Here is a 25,739-nt window from a genome sequence, read left to right on the forward strand (position 1 = left end):
CATTGGTGACAGCATCCAAGTAGGCATGTCAGACAGTCCATACCTGTACTGGCAGGAAAAAGAGGCAATTTGGAGGCCCCTGTACAAACTGGCTCTATTTTACCTGAGTTGCCCCCCTCCAGTGTGTACTCCGAAAGAGTGTTTAGTGCAGCCGGGAACCTTGTCAGCGAAAGGCGTAGGAGGTTGCTTCCACAAAATGTGGAGAAGATGATGTTCATAAAAATGAATTATCAACTCTTCCAGGGAGACCAGCCTCCAGAACGTACAGAGGGACCTGTGGTGGTGGATTCCAGTGGGGACGAGTTAATACTCTGTGAGGATGAGGATGTACACAACACTGAAGAGGGTGAGGAATCGGTGGATGAGGAGGATGAGGATGACATCTTGCCTTGGTAGAGCCAGTTTGTGCAGGGACAGATTAATTGCCAGCTTGTTTTGTGGGGGCCCAAACGAACCAATCATTTCAGCCACAGTTGTGTGGCAGACCCTGGCGCTGAAATGATTGCTTTGTTAAAGTGTGCATGTCCTGTTTATACAACATAAGGGGAGGGTGGGAGGGCCCAAGGACAATTCCATCTTACACCTCTTTTTTTTCTTTGCATTATGTACACTTTGGGGCATAGTTTTTCAAACTGCCATCCTGTCTGCCACTGCAGTATCACGCCAGTCATCCAGCTACCTCGGTGCAACCTTTTGGACATAAAAACACTATTGTGAGGTGTGAGGTGTTCAGAATAGACTGGAAATTAGTGGAAATTAAGGTTATTGAGGTTAATAATAGCATAGGAACAGAAAAACCAACACATTCTATGATTTTAGCTGTTTTTATGCTTTTTTTAAAAAAAATACAGATCCAAAACACAAAACCCAGAACCCAAAACACGGGAGGGTGGTTTTGGCAAAACTAATCCAGATCCAAAACACAAAGAAAGATCCAGATCCAAAACCAAAACACGAAAAGTGGCCGGTGCACACCCCTAATTCTTATTTACATAAATGTGTTTTCCTGAGTTTGCCTTTTAGTCCACTGGACTGTTAAAGGTGACATTTTAGGAATGATCATATGGTCTAATTCAGCAAGGAACGCAGTTGCAAAGACGCACGCAACCGGTCGATTGTTTCGTTCTGCGCATGCATCGCACTGCGCGTGCACAAACTAGCAATTGTGATGGAAACTGCCTTTGCAGAGGGTACGCAGACCAAGAGCAGAGTATTTGACAGGAAGGGATATTTGTGGGTGGTGACCGTGGGGTGGTTAGAAGAACGCAGACGTGCCTGTGCGTTGGGACGGCGTTGCAGGGATGTGCATAAATTAGCCACTGTGATACCATACGCGGCCTGAGGCCTCTTAGCATGCGATGAAGTTAGCAATTCCTGAGTGAGGTCTGACCTGCCTTATCTGTGCATATGAGTCCGATGTTACTCGATGTTACCGATTGTTTTGCTAAGTTGCCCTAGTATACGTATGTGAGTAAGGGGAAGTGGGCGTCCTTATGTCAGGCTGTGATTGCAATGTGAATGCACACATTTACATATCACCGCTGATATTAGCGACTGCGCTGCTTGCGTATAAGCAAAATTGCGATCCTTGCTGAAGCAGGCCATACGGCGGTTAGTTGACACCTCAGTTTTGGGTACTGATTCTTCACAGGTTACTCGGGCTGATGTGTTTATACCATGCTTATTAATCAGCGTTCATCTCCCCTCATAACTACAATGTGCGCGCTGCCAGCACGGGGCACTCCTTATGGTGATTGCATCAAATCACATTAAATTGTACCCACTGACAGCTGAATGGAATACTTTATGTCAGACTCTCCCTGAACAATGGTCCAGTTACTGCAGACTGTGGGCATCCAGTACACAGGAGGGAATATACTGTATTATTTTGCTGGTGAAGGTTTCTGGAGCAGTGCATATGATTCTATCTGCAGGATGCCGTGTGGCTGGTGGATCTTTATTCTGAGCGTGCTCGTCCTTCATGGATTTTACACCAACCTGCAGATCAGGGCGAGGATTCCTCTCAGGGACTGGTATTGCCTTCCTTTATACACACAATAACGCAAACAGAGGGGTGCATTTACTAAAACTTCTAAAAGAGACAAGTGGTGGTTGTTGCCAGTAGCAACCAATCAGATCGCGTCTGTCACTTCCTAGAATGCAATAGAGAAATGATAGCTACAATTTGATTGGTTGCAATGGACAATGCTACCACTTGTCTGTTTTAGAAGCTTTAGTAAATCTACCCCACAGTCTACTTAGGATCCTATGCATCTTAGCCCTCAGTGAAAACTTAAAAGCCAGCTCGGACATGATTTGCCTACCGCACATATATGACCGTCAGACATGTACATGGCATAGGCTATCAGGGGATGGATCTAGAGATAATTAGGACCATAAAACAAAAAACGACTGTATAGGAGAGATTTATCAGAGCTTGGAGAGAGGTAAAGTGGAGAGAGAGAAGGTTCCAACCAATCAGCTTCTGACTGTCATTTTTCAAACCCAGGGGGAGGTATACTAAGCTCTGAAAAGTGATAAACTGGAGAGTGATAAACCACCAGCCACTCTGTGTGTGAAAAATGACAGTTGGGACCTGATTCCCTGGTGGTTTATCACTCTCCAGTTTATCACTTTTCAGAGCTTAGTACATCTGGCCCCCAGTCTGTAACATGACAGGAGCTGATTGGTTTTATACCGGGGGTGTATTAAGAGAGGAGGGGGCTGTGTTCAGTCTCCATCTGGGTTCCCCTCCACCTGCACTGAGCACAGCAGTAGACTCTGGGAACTAGTTTGTGCACAGAATCTACTGCACATGCACAGGTCACCAATTTTTATAATGCTGATAGTGTCGACGTGGGACACCGGAGAGGTAAGCATTAAAAATATGGGTGCATGGTGCGTGGTGTGGGCCCCTCTTGACCCAGGGGCCTGTGTGCCCCACACCCTGTGCACTCATTATGGATACGCCCCTGGTTGGTACATTATCTCCATCCACTTTATCACTTTCCGAGCTTTGGTAAATCTTGCCCTAAGTTTTTTAGAGCTTGGCAAATTGCTGCAATTCACCGACCTCATAGATAATGTATAAATATATATAAATGTTATATACAGTAAATTGTTTGCTTGCTTGACCCATAAGTCATGTGTTGACCTTAAAAGAGGGCTTACAGTTTATAGTAGAGATAAGCAGTTGAGTTTTGCTGAAAACCAAACACACCCAAATTTTTAATCTTCTCGTCGAGTTTGGAACTCGGATCTAAAAACCAGATCTTGCATATTTTAGATGGCATTTTAAGTCCCCCTTTGTGATTTCAGCTGCTGTGAGGTGGTCAAAAATGACTGGAAATGACTGGAGATGACTGGAGATGACTGGAGATGACCGGAAATGACCGGAGATGACTGGAGATGACTGGAAATGACTGGAGATGACTGGAGATGACTGGAAATGACTGGAGATGACCGGAGATGACTGGAGATGACTGGAAATGACTGGAGATGACTGGAGATGACTGGAAATGGCTGGAGATGACTGGAGATGACTGGAAATGACTGTAGATGACTGGAAATGGCTGGAGATGACTTGAAATGGCTGGTGATGAATGCTATTGATGTTAATAATACTAAAGGAACAAAGACATGTCCAAGTTACATGATTTTAGCTGTATTTTAGACATTTTTAAAAAATAAATCTGAAACTGAACCAAAACACTTGAGGGTGGTTTTGCCAAAACCTAAACACCACAATGATTTTGATCCAAAACCCAGCGGTCTGCGCACATCTCTAGTTTGTAGACAATAGCTCAGTATTTTAACTCTTCTTTCAGGCACATTTCGTAGGAGATGAGACAATCAACTCCCATTGCTGTCTGTCCTCCAATTACTGAATACTTTAGTACATATGGTGCTACTATGCTAAAAATATGAAGTATATGGTTTTGCTAGTCAGAGAGCTGAATCTGTTGTTTATCTGCAGTTTTCTTGTATTTATAATAAAATTAATTAAAGCGTAACCTTACTGTTTCCAAAATTCCATTGCTGCATTTTATTTTTCTATACTGATTATTGGAAATCTAAATCTCATGTAATTTAAAACAGATTTAGGGCCTGATTCAGAGCCGTTCGCTATTTGTGGTCGTTCGTTCAAAAACAAGGGGTGGCTATTCAAATGATCCGTTTGCAAATTGCAGTCTGTTCCCACCTCTAAGTCTGAACAAGCGAGCAAAACATACGCTCGTTTTTTTGATAAAAATGCCCCCTGGCCGCACGCACCATACGTCATGTCCGCTATTTATTAGATTAATCGAGTACATCGTACAGCGTATGAACTGCTCGCTATTCTTGTGGTTGGTGTTTTCAACCGCTATTTTGCGAGCAGTTCTGAGTTAAAAAAAAACAAGTGACGTGGTCAGTGACGCTGCTGTATTAATTATGCACTCCCTTAAAACGCCCGTTTTGACCTTTAAGCACGCCTGCGTTCTGATCTCCACTCCCCGTTTTCAAGCACCTTCCCCTGTTACCACCCACATACGCCTCATTCTGTCACTCAAAATAGCAGGCCCTCGCTATATTGCGTACCAATGATTTTCGGCCGCACTGACTGGTTTGCGCATGCGTACTAAAAACCGTACGCATGCGCAGATGTGCGAACATCGCTCGGAACGAGTGTACTGCCGCTAGCGAGTGGCTCTGAATGAGGGCCTTAATACGATAAACTAATATATTTCTTTATTTTGGTCGTTAGTTCAGATGGTAATAATATGACTTTGTAATGAAACATAATAACTTACAAAGATATCTGTTTAGAGTTCTAGCCACACATTTGCTGGTCCCTCATTGTATGACATGTGACACCGGCAGGTACTGTACCTGGCCAGAATTTTAAGACAGTTAACAATGTGTTGGGCAAATTGATTTTAAATGATGATTCCAAAACCTAGGATTCTATTAAATATTTTATGTATTTTATGTATATTTTGTTTGTTTCTTTACTCTATATTTTAAAGAGCCATAAGTAGAAATGTTAGCACCTCATGCAAGGAGGAAATGTAATCTACCCCCCCCAAGTTCTGAATTACAAGCATATTAGCCGAAAATATAAATATTTCCCCTTCTGCTTTTTGTCCTGGGCGACTGCTCCTCTTGCACAGTGATTATGGCCTTCATACATTAAGCCGGATGCACTAGCCTCAAAAATGAGGCTGAACCTCTGAAAATGCCTTTTTCAGAGGTTTGACCACATTCCCCATGTGCCTTAGGCCAGGGGAAAGCAAAACTTTCTGGAACTTGTTCCCAATAGGCAATGTCGATAGGCTTCTCACAGGAGACTTCCATTAGGATCCCTCGCGGCTCGCGGATGTACAGGACAATGGCCGTGCATGTACAGAACTCCCGGGTCATAAAGCCGAAAGTCCACTCTTTGCAGGATAGCTCTTATTGGAAGAGTTGTCCTTTGCATAATTCGTTATGCATATGGCATTAATAAATGCAAACACATGCAATCAGTGGCAGGATGCAGCGCATTCAGATTGTGATGCTTGATGCAACCTGCCCATTATTGGAATAGTAGTCTGGGAATAATGTGAAATCCACATAAATAGGGAAAGTGAGAGCTGAGTTACTCTGACTGCTTCCAGGCCGTATGAAAATTACAATGAATTGATAAAAGTGCAGTAAGGACAATTAAGAGCTCTGTGCATGTAAAAACTAAAGACAGTCTGCAGCAAAATACAGTAACTATGTGTCAGTGTAATCACATGTAGCTAGATCTGGGCACAATACAGCTTTACTGGGGTAAGCTTGCCCACCAATGACAGGGCATCTGCTGTGGGTAAGTTTCTACCCTCAGTGACAGGACATGTACTCAGGATGACTTACTACACTAACAGAAACTCACTTTACATCTATGACTGCCAGAAGTTTATATCTACATACTGTGTATATATATATATATATATATATATATATATATATATATATATATATATATATATTAGGGGTGTGCACCGGCCACTTTTCGTGTTTTGTGTTTTGGTTTTGGATCTGGATCTTTCTTCGTGTTTTGGATCTGGATTGGTTTTGCCAAAACCACCCTTCCGTGTTTTGGGTTCTGGGTTTTGTGTTTTGGATCTGTATTTTTTTTTTAAAAAGCATAAAAACAGCTAAAATCACAGAATTTGTTGGTTTCTCTGCTCCTATGCTATTATTAACCTCAATAACCTTAATTTCCACTCATTTCCAGTCTATTCTGAACACCTCACACCTCACAATAGTGTTTTCATGTCCAAAAGGTTGCACCGAGGTAGCTGGATGACTATGCTAAGCGACACGAGTGGGCGGCACAAACACGTGACCCATCTAGGAGTGACACTGCAGTGGCAGACAGGATGGCAGTTAGAAAAACTAGGCCCCAAACTGTACATAATGCAAAGAAAAAAAAGAAGTGCAAGATGGAATTGTCCTTGGGCCCTCCCACCCACCCTTATGTTGTATAAACAGGACATGCACACTTTAACAAATCAATCATTTCAGCGCCAGGGTCTGCCACACAACTGTGGCTGAAATGATTGGTTCGTTTGGGCCCCCACAAAACAAGCTGGAAATTAATGTGTCCCTGCACAAACTGGCTCTACGGAGGCAAGATGTCATCCTCATCCTCCTCATCCACCGATTCCTCACCCTCTTCAGTGTGTACATCCTCATCCTCACAAAGTATTAACTCGTCCCCACTTGAATCCACCACCACAGGTCCCTCTGTACCTTCTGGAGGCTGGTCTCCCTGGAAGAGCTGATAATTCATTTTGATGAACATCATCTTCTCCACATTCTGTGGAAGCAACCTCCTACGCCTTTCGCTGACAAGGTTCCCGGCTGCACTAAACACTCTTTCGGAGTACACACTGGAGGGGGGGCAACTCAGGTAAAATAGAGCCAGCTTGTACAGGGGCCTCCAAATTGCCTCTTTTTCCTGCCAGTACAGGTATGGACTGTCTGACATGCCTACTTGGATGCTGTCACCGATGTAATCCTCCACCATTCTGTCAATGGTGACAGTATCATATGCAGTGACAGTAGACATGTCAGAAATTGTTGCCAGGTCCTTCAGTCCAGACCAGATGTCCAAACTTGGTCCTGCCTGCCCTGCATCACCGCCAGCGGGTTGCTTAGGATACCTAAGTTTTTTCCTGGCAGCCCCAGTTGCGGGAGAAAATGAAGAAGGAGCCGTTGACGTGTCACGTTCCGCTTCAGCTGACAGTGTGTTCACCAGCAGGTCTTTGCACCTCTGCAGGCTTGTGTCGGCCGGAAAGAGAGACACCACATAGGCTTTAAACCTAGGATCAAGCACGGTGGCCAAAATGTAGTGGTCTGATTTCAACAGATTGACCACCCTGGAATCCTGGCAAAGCGAATGAAGGGCTTCATCCACAAGTCCCACATGCCGAGCGGAATCGCTCCGTCTTAGCTCCTCCTTCACTTTCTCCAGCTGCTTCTGCAAAAGCCTGATGAGGGGAATGACCTGACTCAAGCTGGCTGTGTCTGAACTGACTTCACGTGTGGCAAGTTCGAAGGGCTGGAGAACCTTGCACAACACGGAAATCATTCTCCACTGCGCTTGAGTCAGGTGCATACCCCCTCCTTTGCCTATGTCATAGGTGGATGTATAGGCTTGTATGGCCTTTTGCTGCTCCTCCATCCTCTGAAGCATATAGAGGGTTGAGTTCCACCGCGTCACAACCTCTTGCTTCAGGTGATGGCGGGGCAGGTTCAAGAGTGTTTGCTGGCGCTCCAGTCTTCGGCACGCAGTCGCTGAATGGCGAAAGTGGCCAGAAATTTTTCGGGCCACCCAAAGCGTCTCCTGCACGCCCCTGTCGCTTTTCAGAAAATTCTGCACCACCAAGTTTATTGTGTGAGCAAAACATGGGACGTGCTGGAATTTGCCCAGATGTAATGCCCGCACAATATTGGTGGCGTTGTCAGATATCACAAATCCCCAGGAGAGTCTAAGTGGGGTAAGCCACTGGGCGATGATTTCCCTCAGTTTCTCTAAGAGGTTGTCGGCGGTGTGCCTCTTACTGAAACCGGTGATACACAGCGTAGCCTGCCTTGTAACGAGCTGGCGTTTCTGAGATGCTGCTACTGGTGACGCTGCTGCTGTTGCTGCGTAAGGTGATACATCTACCCAGTGGGCTGTCACAGTCATATAGTCCTTAGTCTGCCCTGTTCCACTTGTCCACATGTCCGTGGTTAAGTGGACATTGTGTACAACGGCATTTTTCAGGACACTGAGGACACTTTTTCTGACGTTTCTGTACAGTCTCGGTATCGCCTGCCTAGTGAAGTGGAATCTAGACGGGATTTGGAACCGGGGACACACTACCTCCATCAATTGTCTAAATCCCACTGCACTAATGGCGGATACCGGACGCACGTCTAACACCAACATAGCAGTCAAGGCCTCAGTTATACGTTTTGCTTCAGGATGACTGCTGTCGTACTTCATCCTCCTCGCTAAGGACTGTTGGAGGGTCAATTGTTTAGTAAAAGTAGTGGTGTTCCTACTTCCTCTCTGGGATGATGAACGACTCCCAGCAGCAGCAACAGCAGCAGCGGCAGCAGTAGGCGTAGCAATGCAGGATCCTCCAGAGGAATCCCGGATAGGAGAGTCAGTCATGCCAGTGACATGGCCTGCAGGACTACTTCCGATCCTGACTAAGGAGGAAATTGACGAGGAGGGAGTTGATGGTGTGGTTTGCAGGCGCTTGGATACAACAGGACAACGGGATTTAGGTGTCCCTGGACTGCTTACGGTCTTAGCCAAAGTTTCTGAACTTGACAGTAACTTTTTATGAACGCGCTGCAGGTGCCGTATAAGGGAGGATGTTCCTAGGTGGTTGACGTCCCTACCCCTACTTATTTCACCTTTACATATGGTACATATGGCAAGACAGTTGTTGTCCGGATTTGGATAGAAATATTGCCAGACCAAAGAGGTGGAATGTTTGGTCTTCTGCCCAGGCATGACCGTGATGGGCTTTTTCATCCCACGGACAACAACTGTCTCCCCCGGAGCCTGATTTAAACAAACCACATCACCATCAGAATCCTCCTCGCCAACTTCCTCCTCAGCGCCAGCTACACCAGTATCCTCATCCTGTTGTACTTCAACAGTGACATCTTCAATTTGCATATCAGCAAGTGGACTGTGGGTGCTCCTTTCAGCACTTGCAGGGGGCGTGCAAATGGTGGAAAGAGCCACCTCTTCCCGTCCAGTGCTGGGAAGGTCAGGCATCGCAACCACCACCACACTTGGACTCTCCTTGGGGATTTGTGATATCTTCTTAGAAAGCACAGTTCTTCGCTGTGCTTTTGCCAGCTTAACTCTTTTGATTTTTTTAGTGGGAGGAGGGCTTCCATCGTCATGTGAAGCTGAACCACTAGTCATGAACATACTAGGGATCGACCTTAGCCGTTCCTTGCCACTCCGTGTCGTAAATGGCATATTGGCAAGTTTACGTTTCTCTTCAGCTGATTTAAATGTCTTTTTCAAGGTCATTTTCCTGAACTTTGCCATTTGGGATTGTATGTGCCCTCTACTATGACATTGGGCATCGGCCTTGGCAGACGACGTTGATGGCATGTTATCGTCTATGTCATGACTAGTGGCAGCAGCTTCAGCACTAGGAGGAAGTGGTTCTTGATCTTTCTCTATTTTATTTTTATCGGAGAAAGTTTGGTCCTCCATTTATGTTATATCGATTTGATATATACGTGCGGCTAAACACAGAAAATAATTTTTTTTTTGGTTTGGACTGGAGTGTACTTTGTGGGTTACAGCACCCTTTAACGGTCAAGCCAGCCGGCCCTTTACTTATGACACAGGCGCACTCTTGGCACTACTTTGTTGATGCACGTGCGGCTACTGCGCACACAATTCACAAACACAGAAAATAATTTTTTTTTGGTTTGGACTGGAGTGTACTTTCGGGGGTTACAGCACCCTTAACGGTCAAGCCAGCCGGCCCTTTACTTATGACACAGGCGCACGCTTGGCACTACTTTGTTGATGCACGTGCGGCTACTGCGCACACAATTCACAAACACAGAAAATAATTTTTTTTCGGTTTGGACTGGAGTGTACTTTCGGGGGTTACAGCACCCTTTAACGGTCAAGCCAGCCGGCCCTTTACTTATGACACAGGCGCACGCTTGGCATTACTTTGTTGATGCACGTGCGGCTACTGCGCACACAATTCACAAACACAGAAAATAATTTTTTTGGGGTTTGGACTGGAGTGTACTTTCGGGGGTTACAGCACCCTTTAACGGTCAAGCCAGCCGGCCCTTTACTTATGACACAGGCGCACGCTTGGCACTACTTTGTTGATGCACGTGCGGCTACTGCGCACACAATTCACAAACACAGAAAATAATTTTTTTTTGGTTTGGACTGGAGTGTACTTTCGGGGGTTACAGCACCCTTTAACGGTCCAGCCAGCCGGCCCTTTATTTATGACACAGGCGCACGCTTGGCACTACTTTGTTGATGCACGTGCGGCTACTGCGCACACAATTCACAAACACAGAAAATAATTTTTTTTTTGGTTTGGACTGGAGTGTACTTTCGGGGGTTACAGCACCCTTAACGGTCAAGCCAGCCGGCCCTTTACTTATGACACAGGTGCACGCTTGGCACTACTTTGTTGATGCACGTGCGGCTACTGCGCACACAATTCACAAACACAGAAAATAATTTTTTTTTTGGTTTGGACTGGAGTGTACTTTCGGGGGTTACAGCACCCTTAACGGTCAAGCCAGCCGGCCCTTTACTTATGACACAGGCGCACGCTTGGCACTACTTTGTTGATGCACGTGCGGCTACTGCGCACACAATTCACAAACACAGAAAATAATTTTTTTTTTGGTTTGGACTGGAGTGTACTTTCGGGGGTTACAGCACCCTTAACAGTCAAGCCAGCCGGCCCTTTACTTATGACACAGGCGCACGCTTGGCACTACTTTGTTGATGCACGTGCGGCTACTGCGCACACAATTCACAAACACAGAAAATAATTTTTTTTTGGTTTGGACTGGAGTGTACTTTCGGGGGTTACAGCACCCTTTAACGGTCAAGCCAGCCGGCCCTTTACTTATGACACAGGCGCACGCTTGGCACTACTTTGTTGATGCACGTGCGGCTACTGCGCACACAATTCACAAACACAGAAAATATATTATTTTTTTAGCACTTGGGGGGAGCACCCCTGATGGACAGAGCACCCCCTGGACAACACTACAGCACTCCTTTAGGACTGGGACACTGCACAGGACTTTGGAGTGGACACAGCCCCTATGGAGAACTGACTGCACAACACAGTCCAGCCAGCCCCTATGGACTTTGAAGTAGTGGACACAGCCCCTATTAACAACAGCAGCACAACACAGCCAGCCCCTATGGACTTTGAAGTAGTGGACAACAGCAGCACTACACTACACTACACTACACAGCCCTAACTCCCACCCTCCCTCTTCACTGTCCACAGCCGAGTGAGAAAATGGCGCCGACGCGGGTACCTTATATAGGATCCAAAACCCGCGAGACTCGGAAGGCGGGATGATGACGTTTTGCCTCGATTTCAGATCCGAGTCAGGCGGGAAAAGTCGAGCCTGACTCGGATCGGACTCGGATCGGGGGGGCTCGGGGGGGTTCGGATTTCAGAAATCCGAACCCGCTCACCCCTAATATATATATACTGTATGTATATGTAAATATACAGTCAGGTGCATAAATATTGGGACATTGACAAAATTTTCATATTTTGGCCTCTATTCACCACCACAATGGCTTTGAAATGAAACAAACAAGATGTGCTTTACCTGCAGACTTTCAGATTTAATTTGAGGGTAATTACATCCAAATCAGGTGAACGGTGTAGGAATTACAATGGTTTCTATATGTGCCTCCCACTTTTTAAGGGATCAAAAGTAATGGGACAAACTAAACAATCCTAAATCTAACTTTCACTTTTTAATACTTTGTTGCAAATCCTTTGCAGGCAATTACAGCCTGAAGTTTGGAACGCATAGACATCACCAGACGCTGGGTTTCATCCCTGGTGATACTCTGCCAGGCCTCTACTGAAAATGTCTTCAGTTCCTGCTTGTTCTTGGGGCATTTGATTTGTTCCATTACTTTTGGCCCTTTAAAAAGTGGGAGGCTCATATAGAAACCGTTGTAATTCCTACACCATTCACCTGATTTGGATGTAATTACCCTCAAATTAAATCTGAAAGTCTGCAGTTAAAGCACATCTTGTTTGTTTCATTTCAAAGCCATTGTGGTGGTAAATAGAGGCCAAAATATGAAAATTCTGTCAATGTTCCAATATTTATGCACCTGACTGTATATATACATATACATACAGTATATATATATATATATATATATATATATATATATAATTTCCAGGCCTGAACACATCATATTAGGCTCCTGTTATACTTACAGTATTTGCTATTCCAATTAGCTTGCTTACTAAAAAATAATAAACTCTAAAATAGAAGACTCCAGAGTTGAGGGGTGACCATATATAGACCAGAAAGAGCATAAGTGTTATTTAATATAATTAATTTATTTCCCAATTCCATATAGGAGTCATATTGGTTCAGTGAACATGTCAGGAATGGAATGTGCGATGTTGAGACGCTTTATCTTACAGAAGTCCCTGAGAAGGTGGGTATACAAAGATAAAGTATGACACGCCTGTCACCAGTGTATATTCAATGATATTGTTATAATGACCCTTTCCCCCTCCTACATGCATGTCAGCACTGAGATATCCCATAGGCAGACAGTCGGCACACCAGTAGCGCAGCACAATTTGCTCAGATCTTTTTAGATACATTTTTATTTTAAAGCATCTGAAGAGCATAAGTGCAATCCCTTTAATGCCAAGTCTAAGTCTGAGACCAATAGGATTCTTACAGACATTTGCTGGGATGCAAAGAGGAATGGTTACCAAAATGTTAGAATGTCATCAATATCCTCATTCATTTAACATCCCTTAGTTGTCGGCTATTTCTAATTGCAAATTGAACATCATATCACAGACTGGATGAAATAGACACTATGGACCTCATTCAGAGTCGGTTGCGAGCGCTGAGCTCAATGTTTTGGCCTTGCGTGCGCGCAGCGTCCGCACTGCGCGTGCGCAAGCCCTGGAGCGAGAGAGAAAATCTCTCGCTCCGGAGCTCTCTACAAAAGGAGTGGCTGTCGATGGTGATTGACAGCTCGCCCCGTTTTGTAGGCGGGTAGGGGGGTGGCTACACAAACGGAGGCGTTCCCAAGTGAACGCCTGCCGTTTTGTGGGTGGCCACACAGACATCAGCAGTGATGTCAGTGAGGAGCTTCCTGCTCGTTCAGAGCAGGAATCTCCCTGGGGGTTGCGGTTGCCGAGACCCAACAGCTTAGCTAGCGACCAGGAGGCCGCACTAAAAAAAACAAGCGGCCGCCCTCATTCAGAACGAGCGGTTGCTTCTTGCGACCGCCTCTGAATGAGGGCTTATATACTTTGGAAAGATCAGTTAAATAGGGCCTACTGTAATTCAGACTTGTACACATACCAGACAAACCTCAAATGACTGCTGGCTGCAAGTATTGTGACGGTGATGCGATGCTGAATCTTCAGATGCAGCACTAGGATCTGCGATGCTGCGAAGGGGTGACTTTTGTCCTCAGGCGCCTCCTGCAGCATTAGAATATTTTGAAATGAGAATAGCGCACAAGGCCCGTCATTTCTCCAGGCGGAAAAGTATTGCCGTATTCAAAGTTAATGCAATGTAATAGGTGAAAAGATTCGCCTATGAATAGCAGGCGGAAAAAAGGGCAGAATTGGGGTTTTGGGGTGCAATGTTGTGGGAACCCCCGTGCAACCTTCAGACAGTCCCCCAAAGGTAAACTGTGTCAAAAAAATAAAAAAAAACACTTAAGGACACCCCAAAATCTCACTTTGAATTTGGGGGGGGGGCGAAAAAAAAATGTTGTGGGACAAAGTAAAAACTAGTGAACAGTGAAAAGCTTGGAGAAGTGAACCAGTGGAAAAGTTGCCCATAGCAACCAATCAGCTTTCAAGTAACATTTATCAAGTACAGTCTATAAAAGAATAGGTAGGAGCTGAATGGTTGCTATTGGCAACTTCTCCACTGGTTCCCTTCTCCACACTTTTCACTTCTTGATAAATAGACCACATAGTCCTTATGAACATTAAGGTAAACTGACTGGGTCCAGCGTTTCCCCTGTTGCTGCAATGATTCATCACATTGCCAGTTATCTGCTAACAAAAATATATCACTGCTAATGGGAAACCAAAATGGAAAGGTAAAGGGAAAACACCTGTTACCTTGAAATATACCAGAGGATTACAGTTTTGCACCATTATAGGTAATTAGGGACCTGTACAATTTGGGGAAATACCAGGTAAGTAGAAGCCAGAATTGCAATGTTCCAGAATTTTCAGATTTGGGCTGCAATTTACTGTTTTATTATTATAGACTTGAATGTTCATTTTGAACATACAGTCCTTTGTCCTTTGCATTTTTTGTTTTGTATGGTGAATGCTCTCTGCAGAGTCACACTCACGGCAGACTCTCACACATGCATGGGGTCACAGACACAGAGTTACACAGACGCACAGAAAAGACCATCACATGGTCACATACATACATACATACATACAGAGTTACTAAAACTGGGGCACACAGAATAGTGTCTCCCCTCCCTTTTACCTTATTTTACAGTCGGAGTAGTTGTCTACATTTAGAATGTTTACAAGTAGTATATTGACCCCAAAACCCCAGCGACTTAGAGCATTTTACAAGCGCATGTATACATTTCTAAATATTATGGTTAACATCATGTTTACAATTGTTGTGGTGGTGCACGTGAAATGTTTTAAGTAGCATTTTAGACTTTTGATCTCCCAGCACTGATGTTCCATGTCACGACCAACCTCTTCCCAGATACTTCAATCATACATCATTAATCCAACTAACTATTAATATTACAAATCTAACTGCCACCACGAACAGTGTTTCAGGAATATGACATTCCACTAGGAAGCCTTATGTGCCCCCTAGGGTTTCACAGTTACAACCCAATTATTATTATTCAAACAATAATATTTTACACATATACAGTATCCAAATCCACAGGCTTATGGATCTTGTAAGAACAACATAGACCAAGCTAATTAAATGAAAGTTTTAATTGACAAATATTATTCACAATGCATAACAGTTACACAAAAAACTGAACTAAGAAAAGACATATAAGATTATTTTGCAAATAGATGTTTCTTAAGAAATAAAAGGGATTACTAACAGAAACAATGTCACTTACATCAGATGTAATATGAAATTGTTGTGAGGAGATCACAGGTAGTTTTGGGCCAATCCAGCATGTGACATGCTTCTCCATGGATGTAATAATGCATTGAGATTGTCACTGGGTTTTATGCAGAAAATGGCATATGAATGCACCTCCTTTCTCTGTCCTGCTCTCCTGTGTCAATGCAAATTAACCTCCTCTGGGAGTTACATACATTCTTTATCTTATGGTCAGGTTCTTTCTACAGGCCAGTGGGTTTTGAGGGTTTACTCAATATGTCAATGGACTGCTCCACATCACAACCTGTATAGGAAATTAGGCTGCATTATCAATATGTCAGGGAGTATGTGACAGGGGTTATTAATGTACAGGCCAGGAAATAGCTCATGAACTTGAGACCTCTGACTTCAAAAGCCATAACTGTTATGTTGGAGTTACAGGGGTTATACATGATATAAGCCACTTAGGTATGAGAGATTCCCTTGAGCCTACTTCCTGGTAGCATCTTTTATGGTACTCTATATGACCATCTCTTAACCCCATTGAATAAAGATACAACACACTATAGCTGGAGGAAGAAGATACAATTTATTTAACACTTCCATAAAGTTGGTGGCTCCGGAAAAGCAATTGAAAACATATTATTCAATTTGGTAATTGGAGTGGGTACTCCTACCCTCTCCATCCACAGGTGGGCACATCATACCCCACCAAATTCAAATGGACTGGGTTCTCCATTCCTACTGACCATGAAGCCAAGACCTCAGTCAATGCTCCCTCACTAGTGGAGTGATGGTCTGAGTTTGGGCCTAGTGCCTCTGCGATGGTCAGCTTGGGAGGAGCTTTAACGTTCCAGTATCTAACAAAAGTGGGACATGATACTACTAGCAGCACTGCTGTGCACATTGGCACAGGTGTCAGACACCAACATAGGTTGGTTCTGCCTGTCATGAGGCAATCCATTCCAGGAAGCGTGCCCAATCACTACATGGCCCCAGAGGACATATCATCCACCCATCATGTAATTGAAATGTACCTTGATTATCTTACATTTCCCACTGCATTTCCCACCATGGCTAGGCCTAATCACAACCTAGCCCACCACCAACTAGCTTCCTACCACGCTATACCAAGTTTTCAACAAACCTCCTCATGCCAATTTCTGACAGATGTACCCCATCTGCTGTGTACAGGGGTTCCATTCTAGGTCTCAGCTAGGGGTGGTTTATTATGTCACCCCCCCCAGGGAACACATGCATCCCTTCATCAAGTTATAAACTTTCTTCTCTGTTCTGTTCATTGTTGCCTCTGATGCACCATGTCAGCATCTTTTTTGGAACTATATTTGAACAAACAAGGTGTGCATTTGGCCAATGGATATTTACAGTACTTTCCCTAAGTCTACTTACATTGTCGTAAATGAGTTCCAGAATGTTATACCCCCTAGGTGTATTATTATCCTAAAAGGGTTCCTGTACCACCTACTGTATTTGCTCTGATCAGTGCTGACCTTAGCTGCATCCACTTCATTCCTCTTCGTCATAAACTCCGTGTATTCTGACCTTTCTTGCCCCTGGCCCCATCCCACTTATTTGCCCTGATAAACTTCTCGACCCAATATACAAATGAATGACCCAAGTTCCACGTGTCTCCAGGCCTGCACCACGCATCTGAAAATAGGAGGAAAGTGTCAGCAACAAAATGATGAATTGTTAATGCATAGAGCCCCTATCCGCCCCACCAGTAATGTGTTCTCACTTGAGGTTTGCAGCCATGAAGGGGTTGAAAAACCTCATGCTGAAGTAGCCAGTTGATTGGGCGATTACAAATTTTTGAGACATGTCGAAACCCCCCCCCCAGAGGTAGATCCCCTCCTGATCCAAAATTGTGATGAGTGTGACCCGCATCTTCCTAGCTCCCAGGCCTGATATACCTCTTGTAGCTGTTGCTCTTCCACCTTCCCAATATCTTTATGCTGCTGATGACAGCCCCCGTACTATCAGCGCTGGTTGCTGTCCCAATTCTGAAGGAATGTGACCCAAAGTCCTTTACATCCACTTTCAAGTCAGAGATACATCTCCTAAACACTGTGAGGAACTGTAACTTAGTTAATGGAGCCCCATTTTCATGTACCAACCCTGCATGCCCTCGTTTATGCCTTAGGGCTGTATATGTTGATGCTAGTCAGAGTGGGCATATCTCCTTGTCCTTGTGCTGCACTAATGAAATCCACTGCCCTTTGCTCCTTGGTCTCTTAGACCTATGAATCCTACATAGTACACCCGGCTAGCGCGGTGCTGCAGAGAAGGAGCCGGGCGCCCGCTGCTAATAACATCTCAGCAGGTGTCCGGCTTGGAGTCTCTCTGCAGCGCCAGGCTGGAGGTCACTGGCTCCAGGTGCAGCGGCGCACCTGGTGCATGTGCCCCTCCAGCCCCCCTAGTTTCAGCCCTGCCATGTCCGTACCCCGTTTAACCCACCACAATTAAGATCCACTCAGATCTCCTCTGACAGGTGTACTCGGCTTACTCAGACTGGCTGGCTGGTGAGCCCAGAACGTTGAGTCGGTTGACGCAGTCCCTGGGCTTTGCACTCCTGGAAAATTGGGACGGACACATCCCCATTTGTGGGAATGCCGGCTGACTTTGCACAGCCCCTTAAATGCCTCTGCCTGTCCATCAGACAGAGGCATAGAAGGCCGCATGTATGCTAGCCGGCTCACTAAACCATTCTCAAGACCTATTGGGGTAGATTTACGATAGCGGCACTTAACGTGCTGCTATAACGCTTCCCACCTTTGCCTCTTTACCGAGGTGAAGCAGAAAGCACTACTGATGAGATGTAAGAACATCTCATGGGCCGGAGAGGGGGAGCATTAACTCCCCCCCTCCGGCGCTACCCGCTAGAGACAGCAGCGCATCAGCCTAGTGCTGATGCGCTGTGTCTCTGTCATGGCCGGCTCCACTGAACATGCACGGGGGATAGGTTAGCACCAGGCTGTAGCTGTCGATAACTACAGCTACAGCGGGCTGAACGGTCATGCAGTATGATCGTTCGTACATGGCCCTGCTGCGCGGCGCTGCTATCTTGTAGATAGCAGCGCCGATAATGACAGCGCCCCTATCATTTACCGCCCCGACCCCTGATCATACATCGGGGAGAAGCGGTATCAGCGCACCTAACGTGCGCTGATACCACTTCGGGGCTTCATACATCTCCCCCATTATGTGTAAGGTGGAGGGGTATAGCTTGTCCTTCTGCTTTTACTTGGTGGTGTTGCTGTAATTTCTGAGTCATGTCTCTTGTATTCCGAGCCTGTCTGTGTTGCCCGCATGGTTTGTCTGGTTGCAATAGGGGTATTTGAACTCCTGATTATAATATTCCCCCTTTGCTCGAGTTCCCATTTCTTCCCTTCCTTTCCCCTCTTTCTAAGCTGTCTGCATACCACTTCCTATTGCATGAGACACTATCTGCTCCTTCTGATAAGCCCCTGTCTAGGGTGCTGCATATTTGCTGTCTCTTGCAGGATGGCCATTGCGTGCTGTTTTCACCCTGCCTACTTTAATCTGGTTGCTGCATAGTTGCTGCCTCTCCAAAGGTGGTCTTGCATTATCCCTTCCCCCCCCCAAGATGGCCCATGTGTGATGATTGTTCCCTGCCTTTCCCAAGATGGCCGCCACACAGTGGGTGGTAAAGCCCTCATACTGACACTGCCTACTGTGTCTAGCTGTGCACTGCAGATGGGTGTTTGAACCCTGAGCTGCACTTGTAGGGTAATATTGTCTGGGCTCTTTGACATAGAAAGTCCCTTGTGTGCCCCAACCAATATGGCCACCGATCTGGGAGGGGGCGGATTCAGGGGCCATAGGTACTGGGTCTGCAACCACAATATTGCTGTGACGTTCACATGTTGGTGGCCAGTGAGTACCGTGGCAGTGGCCAGGGACCTTGCCGAGTTGCTAAGAACAAAAGGGGCTTAAAGTTGCTTGCAGTCAGGGGATGGGGACGTTATAAGAATGAAGGGTTGCGGTAGGAAACTGAGTAGCCTTTTAAATTATCAATTTAAAGTAACCACAATCACACCGGTTATAAAACAAATGCAGCGATTGCTGCTCGCAGATAACAACCTCAGATTATCAATTCAAGATACAATCAAAGCGATAATAAACCATAAATGCAGTGATATATGTTATAATGCAAACCCTTAGATAAAAATTTTAAACTACGATATTGGCAATTATAAACAACACCAATCGGTTAAACAAAAGACGTTACATAGAGGGGGGCTTAAAGTTGCCTGGGAAGAAACCAAGCCGGCTATGGATGGAGCAATATAGGAAGAGCTTTGTTAGGAAATGAATATGCCCTTATCTTAACACTCTGATCTACAGTACACAGAGATTACAAAGCATAAACTGATTACTATTACAAAATGGAAATGCCCTAAAGATAAGGAATGTATTATGCCAGGGAAAGATGTAGGATATGTAGCAGTGAGGGTTGGGGTGAAAAGGGTTAGAACAGATAAGCCACCACTTTGTTATTTTATTTTTTATTTTTTAAGGAACGGACAAGAAGACTGACAGGTAAAGGACAAATAATGAAGCAACTGCAGATGTGCATGGATAGGTATGGGCTCCTAGAAGAGTGTAGCCCCGGAGTGGAATATTTAGACAATCAACCACAATAAAACGCCAGAGCAATTGGTACTTATCTGTCCCACGTGATCCTGACTGAGGGAAAAGTTCCTTAGAAAGAGAAAGCTCATTCCTGAATGTTGCCTTTTGTTAATGCCGATTCCTCCCACTTCTCCTCCTCCGGGACCGCACCTCCCATCTCTTGTGAGTAACCCTGTATGATCTGGTTCATGCCCCCAGCCCCCCTCTACTCCTTCAGCAAATCACAACTTCCCTGCGACAAAGGCGGTTCATCCAGCTAGCCCCAATTTATACCCCCAATACCCCATCGCTTATCTACATCGCGTCCAGAGTGCGGATGCTGCTTCCGTAATCTGCTTCTTCCTGGCCTCTACTTGGCTTCAAATAGTTCAGAGACTGGAGAACTCCTTTGTACAAATAATGACCTTTGTGCATGGACCAACATAGGTGTAGCACCCATGAAGCATCCAGCACCCCTTGGTTTGTTATAAGCACTAGTAAGCTGTAATTTATACATATTTGTTTGTGGAGATCTTATGGGGAGTTGATAAAACAGGTGTTTCATTATAAATGTATATGCTAAGTGCTGCTCATAGTATGTATTGTTTATTGTTTATGTTAGGTATGATTGTGAGGTTTGTGCTCCTCCACATACAAGGTCTGGGGAGACTCAGGAGACAGCGTGCTCAGCTTATGGAAGTAGCTTGAGCTGTCAGCAGGAAGTGAAACAGGGGCCGAGCGGCTACCACCAGAGATTATATTAGGGAGTGTGCAAGTGCTGGGGGGGTTAGAAAAAGCAGTTCTCCATCGAGTGCTCACCTCTTAGCAACCAGCATCGTGTACCTCAGTGCAGCTTTGGCGGCATCTGGTTTGGAGAAAGTAAAGCTAATGAGGGTTTGGCGGGGAGGAGACTTCCATATCAGAGGCTGGGAGTCTGAGTCTCTGGGACCCTCCCTGAAGCTGTGATATACAGCGGCAGGCGGGGAAGCCATGAAGTGACAGGCAGCTCTAAGCAGCGCTGCAGGTGGAGAGAAGGAGGTAACCGGCCAGGACCATCTCTTTGAGGGTGAAGCCGTGTGAGTACCTGTCAGAAGGCAGAAGTTCTCTTCACCTAGCCAGAAAACCCTAATATATCAATGGCTAGTGACAGTCAAGAGTGTTTTTTGCCAAGACACGGTGATAATTACAGAGACTGGCACCAGGAAGGAAGTGAGTATAGTTTTTTTTTCAGGTACTCCAAGTGGATTCTACGGGACAAGGGGACCAATCAGCTGGCAGCAGGTAAGTATGTGTGAGTGAGGTAGGTAGATATGTAATAAAGTTGTACTTTAGACGGTGTGTGTACTGTGTTTTTTTAACTATTTATTTTACAATGTGGGTACAGGTGCCCGCCACCTGCTGGCACTTGTAGTTCCACAAGTGACAAAGGGCAGGCATGCTGGCATCTGTAGTTCCACTGTAAAATACAATAGTTTTGAACTATTTCCACCATTATTACCCCACTACCCACAGCCCAGGGGTGCGGGTAAGAGCCCCGGGCTTCACAAGCCTGGGGATTAGGAAGAGGGGGGACCCCCTTCTTGGGGTGTCCCCACCTCCTCTGAGATCCCAGGCTTGGGCTGACTGGCTTGGGCTGTTAATGCTTTTGGCCATGGAGACCCGGTGGTAGGGTCTACTGGCTGTGGCATTGTACCCTGGTCGGTTTAGGTCCGGTGCTGGTTTTAAATATAGGGGGACCTCTATGCATTTTATTCCCCCTATATTAAAAACCAAGACTGTCCAGCCAGGTGCTAGTTCCTAAATTATGGTGGTATAGTACCCTACACGCTTTCCCCCCAGAGTTTTAAGAACCAGTACCAGCTTAGCAGTACTCTCCTGGTTATGTCTTTTGGTAGGGGGACTCTACGTCATTTTATTTTTAGATTTATCCCTTGTTTAACAGGTAGACCACACAAGCAGCTTTCACATATATCACTGATACTGATATGTGCAGGCTGCTTGTTCGGGAGAGTTACGCAGAGAGAAGACACTGCAATCTCGGGTGAGTAGATCTCATCTAAACTTGCTACTCTGGGGAGAAATCTTGATCTGCTTTACTATCGGAAAAGTCACTCTCACCTAAACTCACTTCTTAGTAAATTTGTCAGTTTCAGGAGCCTCAAATCACCCGAGTTTCGGCAATGCAAATCGAGTTTAAAAAAAAAAAAATTCAGTCAGACTCGAATCTTAGTAACTTTACACCTAAGGGCCATATTCAATTAGGAGAAAAAAAAGCGGTTCAGAAATTACGTCAATGGCAAAAAATAAGCGGCGAAAACGGCTTTTCACCGCTAATTGAATAGGGCCCTAAGTGTTAGACGGTACATTTCATATATTATTGTATGTGATCAGTAATATTTACATTCAGTTGCTTTTTACTGCAGAATTATGAAAGATGACTTCCCGGGCTATATCAATGGCCTCCAGAGATGTCTATGGGTATATAATGAGTCAGAACACAGTCAGCTCAAGTGAGTATTCTTTCCAGCAAAAATTGCCTCATTAAAAATCCTAATTTCCCCCCCATCCCTCAGCCCATATTCCCCTCTATGGAGCTAAGGTAAGATGAGAGCTGAATAAGCTTAAGACTATATGAGTCCTTAGTTGTAATTGGTTGGAATTTTGGTCAACTGTTGCTAGATAGACTAGTTTGGGGATTTATTTGGTTAGTTGGTTTTTCTGACCATGTATGAGTTTTTTGGAGTGTTATATGTGGACTTTGGGCCTGATTCAGAGCCGGACACTCTAACCAGAGCGCTCGCTCTGAATCAGGGCCCTCCTCCAGGAAAATGGAGTGGCCTCCTGGCTGCTCATATAGCTGTGGGTGACCACCCACAGCATATGCGAGCGGCCAAAAAGATGGTCGCGATGGTCTTGACCATCACGACCATCGGACTTGCGACGGAGACCCTGCGGTAGGGTCTCCCTGCCGCAAGCCCTGGAGTGATTTTGGCTCTATCAGAGCCAAAATCACTCCCACTGACATCACTAGTGATGTCAGGGGGGCCGGCTTCAGATGGTTGGCGTTCCCATGGGAATGCCTCCGTCTGGCAGGCACGCCACCGGCACGCTCACCAAAGGGGGCGTGCTGTCAATCAACATCGACAGCCCGCCCCCTTTGGTGGGAGACCTGGAGCAATGGAAAGCCTGTCGCTCCCCTCGCGCATGCGCACGATGGAGCTCCCTCCGTCGTGCGCATGCGCAGTGGGGAACATCGACCCACTTGCGAGCATACTGCCGCTCGCGAGTGGGTCTGAATGACCCCCTTTATCAGGCTGGTGTACCTCCAGCAACTTCCTTTCTGAATGGTGTTTGTTCCTCCCTCCCTCTCTCCCTCCCCTATCTCTTTCTTATGCTCTTTATACTGTATGTTGTGTTCTACTAACACCAGGTTATGTTATCATGTTGGGTAGGAAGGTGCTTCAAACCAGCGGCCACGAAAGGTGTTCGAAAACGCTTTGGAACACATTTCCTTTGAAGGGTCATAGTATGGGCTACCTCTGCGGGAGGAATTTGGGCATCTGTCTCTGTGGACAGGCTCATACTATGCAGTATTATAGGGGGTTGTGAGTCTTCACATCTCAGGTTACAATGACCACAGGGAGGGGGGCATATCAGTCGCTCTCTAATATTGGTTAAGTAACATATGGTGGAGCTAAGTGTACGTAGCATCCTTCTTTGCCTCCCAAAAGTAAATTAAAAACTCAGGGTCATACATTCAATAAAAGCAAGTTACGTCCATTTAACCAAAGCAGTCTGTGTCTGTGTCTTTATTTTAGTATAAGTTAGTTGTAAGTTGTTATATTGTTTTAATTCCAATAAAGTTATTTACACCTTACGTATCTTAACCACCTCATGCCCCTTGGCAGCGTATTCACAGAACTCCATTGTTTTACTAGACGACTTTTTAGAAGAATTTCTACCCTAACAAGGCTGATAGTGTTATGAGGACCTGATTCAGAGCCGGACGCTATTTGCGGATGCTCGTTCAGAAAAAGGGGCCGGCTATTTAAATTAAGCGCTCGCTGTTTGCGGTCTGTTGACACCTCTATGTCTGAACGAGCGAACAAAACATGCACTCACTATTTTGGAAAAAATGCCCCCTGGCCGCTCACATCCTATGTCATCTCCGCTATTTATTTGATTAATCGAGTACATCAAAAGGCGTATGAGCTGCTCGCAGTGCTTGTGGTACGATTTTCCTACCGCAATCATGCGAGCAGATCAGGCTAAAAGACAACCAAGTGACGTGGTCAATGACGCTCCTTTACTAATTATGCACTCCCATTAAACGCCCGTGTTGACCGTTTGGCACGCCTGCGTTCGGATCTCCACTCCCCGCTTTCAAGCACCTTCCCCTGTTACCACCCACAAACGCCTCATCCTGTCACTCAAATTAGCAGGCATTCGCTATTTTGCGAGCACACGATTTTCGACCGCACTGACTGGTTCACGCATGCGTATTAAAAAAAACCATACGCATGCGCAGATGTGCGAACATCGCTCGGAGCGAACGAGCGGCCGCTTACGAGCGGCTCTGAATCAGGCCCCGAGTTCCATATAGTGGATAAAAATAAATTGTATTGTTTTCTCTTATTATTATTCTAGCAAGTAATTCCAATTATTTAGATTTAATGGTATTGTATTAAGACGTAGCAACCATGTCATTTGCTTAACCATTTTTTTGTAAATAAAGTAAACCCATATTAGGCTTGGCCATTTTGAATAGATTTATTTATTATTGTCAGCTGTAATAATATTCTGTTGTTGTTTACGCTGAGACTTTCAATCTCTGGATTCATAAATTTTATTATTTTCCTACTATTTTTTTTATTGTTATATAACTACAGATCAGAGTTAGCGTCATGCTGTAACGCCTCCCACACTTTGCTCGTCACCCAGGACAATGCTCCACTAGGACATAAACTGAAATATGAGACAACCCCAAATAGACACATCGTGATCAATAAGAACATCTACAGAATGCTCCCAAAGGTATGTCCACATAGCAAAGCGATTTTCAACCGTGGTTCCTAAGTGTGCCACCAGAGAAGCGCAGAGAGATGTCCGCAGACTTAGGTTTAGGGTGGGGGCAGGGGGGGTAAGGTTTAGGCACCACTGGGGGGAGGTTAGGCACCACTAAGTGAGGGTTAAAGTAGAGAGAGGGGGAGGGTTATGGTACTTACCTCCCCTGATGGGATCTTCACAGTTTGGGCTTCCAGCGTCGGGATTTGTGCCACCTCTTTATCATACCCATTCCAGGACAGGTATGGGCAAATGTTTATTATTTTGCTTTCAGTGGAGACAATGTGTTTTTTTATGTGGGGGACAAAATCTGTGAGCGTGCTAAGATGCATTCATGCCCTTGAATTCCTCTGTCTGATTGACAGGCAGATGCATTTAATGGGCAGTGCGGATGCAGGGGTGGCTGTTGTTCCCAGAAACGGGGAGTGTTCACACAGGAGTAGCCTGTGTGCATACATCATATATCTATAGCCTACGTGCATACATCATCTATCTATAGCCTGTGTGCATACATCATATATCTATAGCCTGCGTGTATACATCATATATCTATAACCTGTGTGTATACATCATATATCTATAGCCTGTGTGTATACATCATATATCTATAGCCTGCGTGTATACATCATAGATCTATA

General features: G+C 45.3%; 1 protein-coding gene across 1 annotated transcript in view; it reads left to right on the forward strand.

Moving 5' to 3' along the window:
• The window catches only part of LOC148513905 (alpha-2,8-sialyltransferase 8E-like), a 55,811-nt gene that overhangs the window by 18,489 nt on the left and 11,583 nt on the right, over positions 1–25,739 (forward strand). The window contains exons 2-4 of the mRNA XM_088481325.1: positions 19,944–19,965; positions 22,461–22,547; positions 24,927–25,071. Coding sequence (XP_088337451.1) covers positions 19,944–19,965; positions 22,461–22,547; positions 24,927–25,071 — 254 coding nt within the window. The remainder of the gene's footprint in view (positions 1–19,943; positions 19,966–22,460; positions 22,548–24,926; positions 25,072–25,739) is intronic.

The sequence above is a fragment of the Taudactylus pleione genome, unplaced genomic scaffold (assembly GCF_031769625.1).
Source record: "Taudactylus pleione unplaced genomic scaffold, aTauple2 ptg000268l, whole genome shotgun sequence".
Classification (NCBI taxonomy): Eukaryota; Metazoa; Chordata; class Amphibia; order Anura; family Myobatrachidae; genus Taudactylus; species Taudactylus pleione.